Consider the following 16,352-nt stretch of genomic DNA (forward strand, 5'->3'; position numbering starts at 1 on the left):
TTTAAAATATGAAAACATATTTTTCTTCTTGCCTCTATGAGCTTCCATTGAAAGCTACACCATCAGATAAAAAATAACATTGAACATGCAAACCAAAGTTGCAAAAAATAAAAATAACAAACTAATAATGGTTGATACATAATAATTATATATATATTTATAAAGGTCTATGAAAACTACTTAACCTTACATCCAGCCAGATTGTTCATTATGTACCTAAATATGATTCTATTAATTCCACTTCACAATTAGAAGTTATGTGTGCTTACTGGAAAAATGATAAATTGATCAAAGAAAATATTATTTTAACTTTAAAGGAAACGCAATGCAATAAGTTTGAAATATTGTTGGTGATGCCACAAAACCCCATACTAGTATAACCTAACAGAGATCTACAATCAAGTTCAATTAAAAATTAGAAAATCACAAATACTAGTGGGAAACTTCAAAAGAGTACAGATTACACATGCTTCACGTTTCTCGTCTAAGCGGGAAACTTCAAGATCGCAGAAGTGATACATTGGAAATAAGCATGTACTGGGGTATTTAGATTCTCCTACAACCAACTATTGCAAAAGATCTCTTTAGAATCGAAGCAAAATCACCTGAAAATTGAAGAACAAGATGTAGACCAACTATGGTAGAAACAGGGGCTACAATCAATATTTCTTGGAAATATTGATACCATAGTGAAGCTTGGAACGAGCTCTGCCCTATTTTAACTTCAATTGGGAGTTCTTCCGCCAGCGGTGGTGGTTACTGCAACAAGAGGCAAAGGGTAGGGTTACTTGGGTTTCTTTGGGAAATGGGTTTAATAATTGGACGCTTGTTTATTTTCTCTAATCTCTGTGTTGCTCGATTCTGTATGTACTGTGACAAGAGTTTAACAAAATTTTTTTAAACGGTCAACAACATCAAATTTTAAACAAATTAAATTGTAAATAAAAAAAATTCTTAGGCCCAAAAATTATAGCCTGGGCTCCAAACAAATTAAACCATTGTTAATAAAAAAAAATTCCTAAGCCCAAAAATTATAACATGGGGTGGAGCCCACCCCAGCCTTTGGGGTGGCTCCGTCCCTGTCTGCAAGTAATATATTTCGTAAGTACGAGATCGATCCACATAGATGTTATTTTAAGTTTAAATTTATTAATTTATAGATTACCAAATGCGATAATGAAGTTTACAAATTATAAATTTTGTCAAGGCTCGAGGATATATTCTTGGTTTATGTAATATTGTTTAACTAAAAGTAAAACAAAGGAAACTACCATAAATAATGGTTCCAAGAAAGTTAAATATTTAAACACACACTTAATAAAATATAGTTCTCACTATAGAAAATTTTACCGAATTCATCGATATTTTATATATGGTACCTATGATTATATATATAACTATATAAATATATAATTGCATAAAGTAAATCTTAAATTAAATCATTATATTTCATTTAGAACAACCGGCAGAGCCACATTATTGCTTAAATAAAATATATGATTTAATAAGTTAGTTGCGAGAAAGTAAAAGTTAGTTGCAGAAAGTAAAAGTTAGTTGCGATAAAATAAATATTAGATGCGGAAAGTAAAAGTTAGTTGCGATAAAGTAAATGTTAGATTGTTAAATGTTAGTATTAAATCATAATATTTCATTTAGAACAACCGGCAGAGCCACGCTATCGTCTAAATGAAATATATGATATATATATGTATAATATAACAATAATAATTGATGAAATATTTATTGTATCAAAATTAAACAACAAATCAAGATAACCACTTCAATGGTATCAAGCATTTGATATAAATTGATAAAAACAAATAATTCATTTTTTTACTTACAATAAAAAGAAATTAGCAAAATGAAAAGAAATAAAGAAAGAATATATTAAAAAAAAACAATCTTACTTCACCAAGAATTCATCCTCTTCACCTTGACATAATTGATTTAGCTTTCCACGAGCTTACTTTTGATCACCGCTAAAAACATCACTCATAATTAGGAAAATAAAAAATATATTGGAACTTAGAACTTTTATACACACTCAAAATATATTTTACAATGAGATAGAATGATTCTCAAGCTAGCACAAGGCCTCTATTTATAGGCCAAATGAGAGAAAGGGTCAAAAATTTTATTAATGCCATGTAGTTGTAATATTAGTTTTTGTATCCTCCAACTTCAATTCCATGTCCCTTCTTTCAATGCTTTGTTCCACTACTTTAATCACCGAATTTGACTCTGCTCAAAACAGCAAACATGTGGGGAATTGTCTGTAGAAGAATTTGGCTACTTGGTTCACTTCATTTGGTTAAATATTGAAATAGTTATGATTTTTTTACTATATGCTGGTCATGGTAAAAGTAAATTTGTCCTCTTTTTGATATTTTCACAATTTGATCATATTAATGTACTTTTTAGGCAATCATGTCTTCTGTAAAGTTATAGATAATTTCTCAAGAATTCTAAACATGTTTAAATCACCTCCATTTGAATTTTCTAACTTGAGTTATNACTTGGTTCACTTCATTTGGTTAAATATTGAAATAGTTATGATTTTTTTACTATATGCTGGTCATGGTAAAAGTAAATTTGTCCTCTTTTCGATATTTTCACAATTTGATCATCTTAATGTACTTTTTAGGCAATCATGTCTTCTGTAAAGTTATAGATAATTTCTCAAGAATTCTAAACATGTTTAAATCACCTCCATTTGAATTTTCTAACTTGAGTTATCATTATTTTACCAACACGTAGAAAACTTGAAAATAAAACATATTTAGTAAGAAATTTAAATATAAACAAACAATACTAAAATAACATAATTTTATAATTTCAATGAAACTTAAATATTATAATATAGGTTTTAACATATAATAAATTATTAATTTTAAGTTTCATCACCCTTTCCCTTTATCCTCCAAAAGCCGCAACCCTAGCCCTATGAACCTCCAAACGAGCGGCCCTCCTTCTAGAACAATACCAGGCCAACTTCCTCTCACCTAGGGCCACAAGACCACCCTCTTAGGACTCCTGGACGTGCCCCAACAGCATCTGGTGGCCGCGCCCTCCTAGGAAGCCAAACCTAAACCCTAGGACTCTAAAATCCCCAAATTTCATTCAGCATGCTTCACCCTACTGTCCCGCCCTTAAACCTTCATCTATGGACCCTTAAAAATGTTGAAAAACGTCCCTTCCCATAGTCCTACCATGGCAACCCCTTTGTGCAACATAAAGAAGAGTTTTAAAAAGAGAAAACTCTAGTTTTGTGCATGTATAGTCATAAAAACGAAAATAAATAAAGTGTTTCATGTTTTTCATGCAATCATGTATCAAACATATAATATGATGTGAAAGATGAGAAAAAAGAGATTAAGGCATGCCTTTGCGTATAATACGCACGGAAACGAATCGACGATGCCAATAACGACGATGTACACCTTGGCTGAATTTTTCCTTGCAATATTCGAAAACTTCCTCTTGTTGTTGATGGTGTGTGCCGTGAATTACAAGTGCAAAGGATTCTTGTATGTGGCTAGGGTAGGGGAACGTGAGTTATGTTTCAATTTCTGGGGTGAATTGCACTTTAAATAGATAATTAAAACACTAACCAAGCTTAGGCCCAATTAGCCCATTAGTGCATGTTTAAAATATTTTGAGTAGAAAAGTTTGTGAATTTATTAGACGGGCTGTCAAAACATTCGCGTTTTTGTTGAAAATCCGACACCGATAAAAATTACGTCTCGGCGTATACAATCACCTCAAAAATATTTATTTTCAAAAATAAGAAAAAACATCAACCATATTTTAAATAAAAAATTATTTAATAAAGACATTTTTCTTTTTTCAGACATCGGTCTCCGTTTCGCGATCGCAACTCGAATAATCTTTTAAAAATACATTTTAATGCAACCATGTAGAAAAGTATATTTTAAACATGTCAACATGCACAACATAATTAACTTATGCAATTAAAACAATTAATTGAAATACACAAAGAATTTAATAACTTGTATGCATGTGGTTCGCGTGGACCTTCAAATTTTCGGGACGTTACAATCTTCCCCCCTTAAATTGAATTTCGTTCTCGAAATTCTCTTATCCTAGATAATCAAAATTTTAGACTTAGTTTTAGTATCCCAAAAATTCACGCTTCCGCTGCGCTACTCTGATAAAACTTAAATTCTAAAATGTCCTTATGTCTCCTTGATCCCAACTAAATTTACCTTCTAAATTCTCGTTTTGCGAATTGCAAATTAAAACGGCTCATAATGACTTAGTGCAGTGTTACTATAACCTCGAATTTCAACTTTTCTTACAATTCCCAACATTAAAAGATGGATGACCATACTTTTCGTATATTACTTTCTTATTTTATACCCAAAATGTTCATCATCCTATCATAATTCAACATTAAAATCTCGAACGCATCTGCTAACACTTAGATTTTCAAGCCTAATATTGTTTCATCCTACAATACCCTTGATTTACATTCTTCATAACAATATAACCAAGAAATCCCGAGGTTCTAAACATTCCTTCCATTCTAAATCATCGAAAATTCTTATCATTAAAACCATTTGTCTCTCGCTTATTGCTACACTAGTCCCCAAATTTCTCAACAATTGTAAATATTAATTCTTAATTCCCTCAAAATTATCCAATTGGTCCTTAATTTCGAAATTTTTAACTATTAACCCATAAGTTCTTGGCATTCTTAATTCTCTTCTACAGGTTTCCCATGACATAATTTCCAAATATTTTAAGCTTATTAACCCAAAATCAATTCTCATAACCAATTTTACTTTTCATCAAAACTCAAAATCCCAATTTATACATTTCCTTACTTCCAAAGATATCGCAGTCTTCGAATCATTATTTCTTTTTTCTAATTCCCAAAATTAACTCAACTAGTACTCACGATTCATCAGTATTTCATTAGAAAAATCTACGTGTCCCAAAAACAATCATAATCTTCACGATTAACTTATGACCCAAAAAGTAGAACGTCAATACTAAAACCCAAAATCAACATAGTCAAATTCCACCGCAAAATCAACATAGTCCAGTTCCACCGCAAAACCAACATGCATTGAAATCATATAATTTCTTATTTCATATCGTATCACATATAAAATTCGAGAGAATATTAATCATATATTATAATAAAGATATTAAACATGTGACGTAAACATATAATTCATGTACTTATGCAGGTAACAAAATATAAATCATATAAAGCATGTAAACTTACAAATTTGAGACTTGATGACTGAGCTTCCCAGCACTGATGGTGGCACAACCTTTTTTCATAACCATTGCTTTGATACCAACTGAAACGTCCACTACTCGTTTTCTTAACTTATAAAAGAATTTTTTTTCTTTCCTCCACAATCTTGAAAATTCGAAATATAAGTATATATTTTAAAATACCTTGACACCATTTTTAAAATAAAACAACCAACTAACATTTAAAAATCCGAAGGAAAATAGTTCGAATCATAAATTCGTTAAACGTTTTACCAAACATAAAAGCATTATTTGAAAAATATAGCCCATACTATAACCTCTCAAAAACATAAATAAAAAGTCGTATAAATCCCTTTAACATAACTTAAAATCATAAATAATAACTAGTGCGGAAAACTAGCTTCGGTCCTCGGGTTATGTGCACCTTCAGTCCAACAAAGTCAACCATCAAGACCTCCATTAACATTATTATCATAATCACCTGCATCAACCACACCTAGTGAGTTTAAAGACTCAACACACCACAATCTTGATAAAAAGTAATACATATACAGATCACATACAACTGTAAAAATATTTGTACTTAAAATATCATTTTCGTAATGATGCATAAACTTTAAACATAAACATTTTCATAATGATACACAAACTTTCAACATAAACATTTTCATAATGATGCATCAATTCTAAACGTAAACATTTCCATAAACTTTTCATAAACATTTTCATAAACATTTTCGTAAACATTTTCATAAACATATTCCTATCTTCATAAACATATTCATTTTCACAATAAACATATTCATATTCATATTATCCTCAACATATTCATATTCATAATATCATCAACATATTCATATTCATATTATCATCAACATATACGTATTCTTTTTTCCTTTTGTTGAATTCAGATCGTTAATTGTGACTTTCGTGTTCGTCTACGTATTGGGCGATGGATCCATCTACATGTAACCACAGTATTGGGCAGCGGGGACATCAGCGATACTCTCACCCGTCAACTGAGCCTTGGCCTTACATATTAACGTATCATCGTATTCGTATCAATGGAAATGCGATCTTCGGGCTCCCATTGGAACCTTCTCCCTCATGATATCTCCAACATATCATCGTATTAGTCACAATTACTTCATTTCCTTCAACGTTTCGTATTTTCATCACTTTATAAAATTAAACATGCATATAATGTTTTTTTTAAATCAAGCATGCAACATATCTTTTAACGTTTTCGTTTTATCGTAAAAACCCATAAACATTTAAAATAATAAATCATAACATACTAAATCATAAAATCGATAAACATTTAAAACCAACATTTTAACATAATAAATCATAACATTTAAAATAACATTTTGACATATTAGATAATAAACATTTAGAATATATATTTTGACATATTAAATCATAAACATTTAAAATAAATGTTTTAACATATTAAAATCCATAAACATTTTAAATACACATTTTAACATTAAAAAAATCCATAAACATTTAAAATAATATTTTAACATATTAAATCATAAAAACATCCATAAACATTTAAAATAATTATATTAGCATATAAAACAGCATTCAGGATACTGCCATGACGTTTACTAATTTTCGATTGTAAAATTACCGTTTTACCCCTAGTAGCATATTTTTTCGTATTCATCCTTAGACCTCGAACCGACGTCCCAAATCATTCCAAACTTATCATAATTCCTTAAAACCCTCCCATAAGTATTTCTTAGGCTTAAAATTAGCTTTCCAATAAGTTACTCGATTTGTTTTTAAACTTAGACATATATCCCGGTTTTGACTCGTATGGACTCGAAACTTAACCAAACTTAAACCAAAGCTTAATAACACCTAAATAAACCCTTTTCAACCCAATTCAAGCCCAACAAGACCTTTGATCATGCCTAGGAAGCTTCTGTATTTTTCTGCACTAGAATCCTAGTTCTAGTGTGATTCGAACCTAGGCTAGCTTCGACCCCAAGCCCTTAGCCACATGACCAGACCCTTGGCCACCCTCTTAGGACCCTAACCGAACCCTAGGTAAACTTCTGGACAGAAGCTAACCCCCCGACAGCAGCCCCTTTCCCTTTATCCTCCAAAAGCAGCAACCCTAGCCCTATGAGCCTCCAACCGAGCAGCCCTCCTTCTAGCACCATACCAGGCCTACTTTCTCTCACCTAAGGCCACAAGACCACCCTCTTAGGACTCCTGGACGTGCCCCAACAGCAGCTGGTGGCCGCACCCTCTTAGGAAGCCAAACCAAAACCCTAGGACTCTTAAATCCCCAAATTTCGTTCAGCATGCTTCACCCTACTGTCCAGCCCTTAAACCTTCATCTATGGACCCTTAAACATGTTGAAAAACGTCCCTTCCCATAGCCCTACCATGGCAGACCCTTTGTCCAGCATTAGGAAGAGTTTTAAAAAGAGAAAACTCTAGTTTTGTGCATGTATAGCCATAAAGATGAAAACAAATAAAGTGTATCATATTTTTCATGAAATCATGTATCAAACACATAATATGGTGTAAAAGATGAGAAAAAAGAGATTAAGGTGTGCCTTTGCATATAATACGCACGAAAACGAATCGACGATGCGAAGAACGACGACGTACACCTTGGCTGAATTTTTCCTTGCAATATTTGAAAAAGTCCTCTTGTTGTTGATGCTGTGTGCCATGAATTACAAGTGCAAAGGAGTCTTGTATGTGGCTAGGGTAGGGGAACGTGAGTTATGTTTCAATTTGTGGGGTGAATTGCACTTTAAATAGATAGTTAAATCACTAACCAAGCTTAGGCCCATTAGGAAAGTTAATTAGGCCCAATTAGCCCATTATTGCATGTTTAAAATATTTTGAGTAGAAAAGTTTGTGAATTTATTAGCTAGGTTGTCAAAACGTTCTCGTTTTTGTTGAAAATCAGACACCGATAAAAATTACGTCTCGACGTATAAAATCACTTCAAAACTCTTTATTTTCAAAAATAAGAAAAAGCATCAACCATATTTTAAATAAAAAATTATTTAATAAAAACATTTTCTATTTTTCAGCCATCGGCCTCCGTTCTTCGATCGCAACTCGAATAATCTTTTAAAAATACATTTTAATGCAACCATGTAGAATAGTATATTTTAAACATGTCCACATGCACAACATAATTAACTTATGCAAATATGATGATACCTAGGGATGACCAGGGTCATGGATAGTGCCCGGGTCAGGGAGGGTGATTATTCATGGAACGTAGTAAAGCCAGTATATTGGAATAGGTCGGCAAGGATGCTCGGTCCCTGGAGGGCCCGGGACGATGCAGGGATGAGCTCGACAGAGATACTCCAACGAGTTTAGAAATGTGCCGAGCCATTGGAGCAACCGGGACATAACCTCCCCGGGGCATTATATGCCCAGGCTCTCATGTAGCTTCTGGGAGACTTTCTACCCGGACCAATTCGATATAAATGCTGCATTTAATGGCGCCGACAACGTAGGATGTGCGCGGACGACCTATCTCTAACAATAATATAAATGGTTGACAAACTTAAGTGGGCTAGATGTGACTAGTATACGATTTGACATGTCAGATTATAGGGTATAATCATCCGCCCTACTATAATTAATGATCAGCACAATGAACGAGGTCATCATTACATCCTCTACTATAAATACCAGGTTCTATCTTTGCATTTCTGTCTATTGACACATTAAATATTCTCATTTATTACTCACTTACTCCCATCTCCCACACCAATCACACAGCCCTCACTGGGTTACATTGGTTTCTTGCTTTGAGTTCCTCACTGACTTAAGCATCGGAGTCGTCACGCCGGACACCAGTCCGACGCCCATTCACGTGGTTACTCTTGGTTGCAGATCCTTATATCATTGTCCAGGAAGCAAGCTTTTGATCCAGGCGTCTTGGCTCTTATTTCCCTCATCATACTGATAGCAGATCCGATAGAGCACTCGACCCTACTCATCCATTTCACCCGGATCGAATCATTGGCGCCGTCTGTGAGAAATTCTGAGTTCTAAGTCGTTGATATGGCTCCTACTAGGAGAGCGAACGAAGACACTTCTCGGATTCAAGAAGAGAACAATACTCGTCTCTCTGATGTGGGTGGTCAGCCACCCAATGGCCCCCAGCCCACCATCCTCATAACACCTGAAGAGTTGACCAAAATTGTAGCTGATGTTGTTAAGACAGGCATGGCAAAGAAGACCACTACTCATCATTCTAGTCACCCCGAACAGCAACGTGAGCAGCCGCAGGAAGAAGAGAGAAGGGACGAGAAAAGGGAGTCAAGTGCAGGTTCTAAATCTCCTACTGTGGCAGAGGAGTTAGAGGAATTGAGGAAGAAGGTGAGAGCGTTGGAAGGACATGTTGTTTCTAAGAGTAGTGCTCGAGCTGTAAAGGGTTGTCCATTCTCTGATATCATTGTCCGGGAACCACTGCTCGGGCACTTCAAATCAGCGAAGATCAAAGATTATGACGGGAGTTCTGACCCCGAGGAGCATCTTGCTCGCTTTGAAAATATGGCCATGTTGCATTGCTATGGAGACCAAATCAAGTGTAAAGTGTTTTTAACTACCCTGGTCGACTCTGCACAAAGATGGTTTGAAGGGCTGGCACCATAGAGCATTCATTGTTTTGATGACTTTCAAAAGGTATTCTAGCATCAATTCAGCAGCAGCAAGAAATACAAAAAAAACTGCCTTTAGCCTTTTTGAACAATGGCAGGGCCAAGATTAAACTCTGAGAGCTTACATCAAACGATTTAATCAAGTAGCTCTGGAGGTTCCCGCATGTGCTCCAGAGACGAAAGTCACAGCTTTTATGCAAGGAATATGGGAGGGAGATTTTTTCCGATCCCTGACCAAGAAAATGCTCGGGAACTTCGAAGATCTCTTTTCCCGGGCAGAGAAATACATCAACATGGAAGAAGCGCAAAATCAAAAAAGAGAAGCATTGAAAAGAACCAGAGGAAACCGGGTTGTCAGACCCGAGGAGAGAGCCCACAAGAAAAATGGTCCGGGACATTTCTCTCATGTACCATTGAGAATTGCCCGGGATCGAGAAATTCAGGAATGCAGCTCAGACATAGCCCCGTCTCCAAGTTCGATGGCATGGACACCAAGACCAGAAAAGAAAGGGTTCTGCACCCTTCACAAATAGTGTTCTCACAACACGAATGAATGCCGAACTTTAAGGAAGGAGTCCAGTAGACGTCATACGCCAGCATCTCATCCTCCTCGAGACAAGTTTAGACAGCCACCTTGGTTGTCTCGACGTCCCGGACCTGATACTCCCCGCAAAAATGCAGATATCCCGGGTGGAAGCAGGAGGGAGGAATCGAGTTCCCGAGAAGAAAGGAGTAGACAAACAGAGAGGAAGGACCCTTCCCCGAGCCGAGGAGTAATAAAAATGATTTCAGGAAGGTCCACAGATGGTGATTCCAACCGGGCTCGGAAGGCAAAAAGTAGAAAGGAGTGCTTGGCGGTTGATGGTAGTGGGAGAAACGAGCCAGTTATCAGCTTTGGCCCAGAAGACCTCAGGAGAGTCAGTCTACCCCACAATGATGCTCTTGTTATCCAAGCCCGAGTGGCTAATTATGATGTATTAAGAGTATTTGTTGACAATGGCAGCTCTGTCAATGTCATCTTTAAAGAGGCACAGGTCCAAATGGATTTGCTCGAATATCAGTTAGAGGCGGTTGAGACTGCCCTGTTTTCTTTTGCTGGACATGCCGTGTACCCTGATGGGGAAATCACCTTGCCACTGACCTTGGGAACCGGGGACTTGAGGGAAACTGTGATGACAGTCTTTACAGTGGTGGATGCCCAGTCCTCATACAACATCATCTTGGGGAGGCCAGCCGTGAATGAGATGAGAGCTGTGGCCTCCACTTATCACCAAAAAATTAAATTTCCAGTACAAGGACGGGTCGTAGAAGTCAAGGGAGACCAACCTTCTTCCCGGAAGTGCTATGGGGAGACAGTCCGGGTAGATCAGAAGAAGGCAAGAAGGGAGGAGAAAGGGAGTAAGGAAAGTCAAGCAGATGAGGTGGCCAAGGGAAGGGAAGTACATTTCTTTGCAGAGGAAGTACAAGAGGCAGTAGAGATTGAGCCCGGGAAACACATTCGGGTGGCTCGAGACATCAACGCGTCCACCTGGGTAAATCTCTTAAACTGTTTAAAAGCTAACATTAGTGTTTTCGCCTGGTCTCAACAGGAACTAGCCGGGATCTCACCCCAAGTGGCTGAGCATAAATTAAATATCCTCCCGGGATCCTGGCCTGTGAAACAGAAGAAGAGGCACTCCGGCCCTGAAAAAGATAAAGTCATTGAAGAGCAGGTTGGAGAGCTGTGGCGAGACGGCCACATCAGAGAAGTCTAATTCCCTACTTCGTCTCAAATGTGGTCCTCGTTCCAAAAGCCACCGGAAAGTGGAGAATGTGCGTCGATTTCAGGGACCTGAATAAAGCCTGCCCCAAAGACTGTTATCCACTCCCACGGATTGATCAGATGGTGGATTCAACCTCCGGATGCGAGTTATTAAGCTTTCTGGATGCTTATCAGGTGTACCACCAAATCCCCTTGGCTCTTGAAGATCAAGATAAAGCCAGTTTTATCACTTTCGTGGGCACCTTCTGCTACGTTGTTATGCCCTTCGGATTGAAGAAAGCTCGGGCCACGTACCAATGTTTGATGAACAATGTTTTTCAGAAGCAGATAGGCAGAAACATTGAAGTATATGTGGATGATATCTTTATCAAGACCCGGGAAGTCTCCTACTTTATTGATGATTTGGTTGAGACCTTCACCACCTTGAAACAATATGGAATAAAGCTCAACCCGGCTAAGTGTGTATTTAAGGTAATAAGCGGGAAATTTTTGGGGTTCTTGGTGACTGATAGGGGAATCGAAGTCAATCCCGAAAAAATCAAAGCAATAATGGACATGTCTTCCCCTCGATCTGTCCGGGATGTACAAAAACTGACCGGGAGAATTGCAGCCCTTTCACGCTTCATTTCTCGATCTGCTCATTTAAGTTATCCATTTTTCCAAGTTCTAAGAAAAGCGCAAAAATTTGGCTGGGATGACAAATGTGAGCAATCTTTTCAAGACATGAAGAAGCATTTGGCCGAGTTGCCTGTCTTGGTAAAACCAAAACCCGGGAAAAATTATGGATCTATTTTTCTGCTACTGAGTATGCTGTTAGTTCGGTGCTTGTCATGGAAGAAAGGGTCGACGAGAAGCCAGTATATTATGTCAGTCATGCCCTTCGAGGAGCAGAATTGAAATACAGTGACGTAGGAAAAATAGCCCTGGCCCAGGTGATGACTGCCCAGAAAGCTGAGGCCTTATTTTCTCTCACATCCAATCGTAGTCCTCACCAATTCTCCACTCGGGAGGATTATGACACACGCCGAAGTCTTAGGAAGAATGGTTAAGTGGACTATAGAGCTTGAGGAGTATGACATTGAATATAAACCTCGAATTGCTATTAAAGCCCAAGCATTAACAGACTTCTTAATAGAGCTGATTCAACCAGGAGAAGAAGAGGTATGGAGAGCTTTTGTTGATGGTGCATCGAATTTATCAGGATGTGAAGTTGGGGTGGTCCTGATTGCCCCATCAGGTGAGAAGATCAAGCTGGCTCTAAGAATCGACTCCATGGTCACCAAAAATGAAGCAGAATATGACGTCGTTCTGGCAGAGTTGCAGGCTGTCGAGGAAGTCGGTGCTTACCGGGTCATTATTTATTCCGACTCTCAATTGGTCACCCAGCAAATCAAGGGAACCTATGAAGCCAAAAATGAAAAAATGCTCAAATATTTGGCACTCATCAAAGCCCGGGCAGCGGCTCTAACCGACTGGAGCATTGAACAGATCCCTAGAAAAGAAAACGGAGAAGCTGATACCTTAGCCAAATTAGCAGCTTCCATGTCAGATATAAGCACCCGGGAGGTCCTCTGTTTCACCCGGTTGGTACTTTCTGTTGATGAAGAAGTACCCCTGATTCAGAGGAACTCATGGATGACTCCTCTCATTAAATATATAGTCCATGGCAAGCTCGCAGAAGATCGGGCTCGGGCTGTAAAAATCAAAAAACAAGCACCCAGGTTCGTCTTTTCGAATGATGTTTTATATAGGCGATCATATCAAGGCCCTTTGCTCAAATGCTTATCAGAGAATGAGGTAGAGTATGTCCTCCGAGAAATACACGAGGGGTGCTGTTGTGAACACCTCGGTGGGACTGCCCTGTCTCGGAAAGCTATATTGGCCGGATTTTGGTGGCCCCAAATAAATCAAGATGCTGCCCGACTTGTTCAAAAATGCAAGGGTTGCCAACACCATTATAATTTTCAACACCGCCCAGCTGCTGATATGCAACCTGTCTCAGCATCTTGTCCTTTTGATCAATGGGGGTTGGATATCGTGGGGCCTTTCCCCATAGCCCGGGCCCAGAAAAAATTCTTTCTTGTGGCTGTGGATTATTTCTCTAAGCGAGTAGAAGCCGAGCCATTAGCCAAAATTGCTGAGGAAAAGGTCATGAAATTTCTCTGAAAGAATATTGTTCGCAGTTGTGGCATCCCAAGAAAATTGATTTAAGATAATGGGAGGCAATTCCAGGGAAAGAAAATTGCATCGTGGTGTCAAGAAATGAAGATCTTCCAATCTTTTACCTCAGTGGCATACCCTCAAGCCAATGGCCAAACTGAAGTGACCAATAGAATCATTGTGCAAGCTTTAAAGGCCTGACTTCATGGGAAATGAAAAGATTAAGTGGAGGAATTACCGAATGTATTATGGTCATATCGAACTATACCACGAACATCTACTCGAGAGACTCCATACAGCCTAGTCTATGGTTCAGAAGCAGTCCTACCTGCGGAGATTGGGCAATCTTTTACTCGAATAGAATCTTATCCGAGTACCAATGATCAGTCCTGGGCCATTGAACTTGATCTAGTTGAAGAAAGGAGAGATCGGGCAGCCATTCGGATGGAAGCTTTTCGCAGCCGGATAATGAAATCCTATAACAATCATGTTCGATCACGAGATTTCCAGGTTGGGGACCTAGTCATGAAAAAGATCAAACCAGTGGGTGATGTGGGGAAATTAGAATCACGGTGGGAAGGACCTTTCAAAGTGATTCAGAGAGTTAGCTCGGGGGCGGCTTACTATCTGGAGGACTCTCAAGGACGTGCCCTTAAAAGGCCATGGAATGCTTTTCATTTGAAGAAATATTATGTTTAAAAAGCCTTTGTATCTACTGTTTCTACATCAAATAAAGAAATTGTTCAAGGAAGTGTCTATTAAGTCCAGGGACCCGTACCTTTGCCCGGAGACCCGCCCCTCGATTATCTCTTAAGTCCAAGGACCCGTACCTTGGTCCGAGGACCCGCACCCCGGTCATCTATAAAGTCCAGGGACACGTACCCTGGCCCGAGGCCCCATACCTCGGTAATCTGTCAAAGTCCAGGGCCCTGACCCGAGGACCCGTACCTTGGTAATCTGTCAAAGTCCAGGGACACGTACCCTGGCCCGGGGACCAGTACCTCGGTAATCTCCCAAAGTCCAGGGACCCATACCCTGGCCCGAGGACCCGTACATCGGTAATCTCTCAAAGTCTAAGGACCGGTACCCTGGCCCAGGGATCCGCACCCTGGTTAATTATCGAGATCAATCATCTACTGGACCTAAGGGCTTACGCCCCGATTATTATTTATACGCTTGATGAGGGTTGGTTAAAGTTCACAAGGTCATTGAAATAAAAGTTCAAGTCATACACCACTTGTAAAATATTCAAAACAAGAATTGACAGAACACACTTTATTAAAGATAAAAATATTTACAGGGTGCCCGGAAGCCCGTGAATTAAAAAAAAAGAGAAGAAAATCCTAGTCCTTCTTGGGATCTGGCTCCTTGTTTTCCTCCTTTTCATCCGGGAGAGAGACCGCTGCCTTAACTAAGTCCGGGAAGTCCTCCTGATCAGCAGGAACAAGGCCCGCCTCCTGAAACTGTTCTAGGCATTTGCTGAAGCCTAGGTCAAAGTAAGGAAAAGCTTTATCAGCCACCATCTTCTTAAATTCTCGGGACTCCAGAAACTGGGCCATCTTCTCATCTTGGGCAGTTTTTAGGAGTTAGAGCAGTAGTGGCCTCATTAGTCCGGGCCCGAGAAGACTCTGCCTCTTAATTAGCAGCTTGAATTTCTAACTTGGCAGCTGCAGAATGGTCTTCTAGGGCCTTCCGAGCTTTAGCCAGTTCCGCTCGGGCTAGGTCCACTTGTTGTTTCCAGCCAGCTCTCTCTCGGGCCAGAACGTGATCATGGAGCTGATTCAACCGACCTACCTCCTCCTGGAGTTTGGCATGCGTCTCCCGGGCAGAGGTGGCTTGATTGTTAGCCCTTTTGGCAGCCTGAGCCACCCGCTCGAAGGCCGACATAAGCATTTGCAAACCCTGAAAATATGGAAAGATTCAGAGTTGGTATATAATTCAACAACAAGAAATAAGTAGAAGACTCAACGAAAAGGACCGGGAAACTCCTTCACAGAGCATCTCGTTGGGGTGGAGGCCCTGAAGATGCACCACCTCTTCAGGGCGCAGAAGGCACCGTACCATCTTCACCAGATCCGAGCTAACAGTGTCCCCAAAGATATTAGGGAGAACCCAGGACCTTCCGCCCGAAGGACAGGCAGATAAACCAGTGAGAGGAGGGGATCAGACGACCTCTTCAGGTTCATCTTCCACAACCACCGTCTCGATAACCGGCTCTGTCGCAGCTTTCCTCTTTCGGTGATTAAGAGGTACCAGGTCCTCTTCAGTGTGAAGGGAAGTGGTTTCCTCCCGGGCCTTTGCTTCTGCCTCCGCTCGGCGCTCCTCAGCTTCCTGGGCTTTCGCTTCCGCCTCGGCCTCGCGTCCCTCGGCTTCCCGAGCCACTACCTCCGCCCGAGCTCGGCGTTCTTCCTGCTCTTGGGCCTCCAGGGCTCTTTTCTCTTCTCGGGCATTCTTCTGCTTGGCCTTTTTCTTGGCACCAGCGTCCAGAAGACTCGCCTTAATCATATCTTCTTCAGCTGCATCAC

General features: G+C 39.2%; 2 protein-coding genes across 2 annotated transcripts; both read left to right on the top strand.

Annotated features, from left to right (window-relative positions):
* Positions 1-10,687: 10,687 nt before the first annotated feature.
* Positions 10,688-12,564, top strand: LOC140988330 (uncharacterized). Its single transcript, XM_073457361.1, has 3 exons — positions 10,688-11,437; positions 11,495-11,617; positions 11,842-12,564. The coding sequence occupies exons 1-3, from the start codon at positions 10,688-10,690 to the stop codon at positions 12,562-12,564; spliced, it is 1,596 nt and encodes a 531-aa protein (XP_073313462.1).
* Positions 12,565-12,708: 144 nt separating this feature from the next.
* Positions 12,709-14,526, top strand: LOC140988331 (uncharacterized). The gene is made up of 2 exons (XM_073457362.1): positions 12,709-13,815; positions 14,215-14,526. The coding sequence occupies exons 1-2, from the start codon at positions 12,709-12,711 to the stop codon at positions 14,524-14,526; spliced, it is 1,419 nt and encodes a 472-aa protein (XP_073313463.1).
* The last annotated feature ends 1,826 nt before the right edge of the window (positions 14,527-16,352 follow it).

Source organism: Primulina huaijiensis, chromosome 11 (assembly GCF_012295235.1).
Source record: "Primulina huaijiensis isolate GDHJ02 chromosome 11, ASM1229523v2, whole genome shotgun sequence".
Lineage (NCBI taxonomy): Eukaryota > Viridiplantae > Streptophyta > Magnoliopsida > Lamiales > Gesneriaceae > Primulina > Primulina huaijiensis.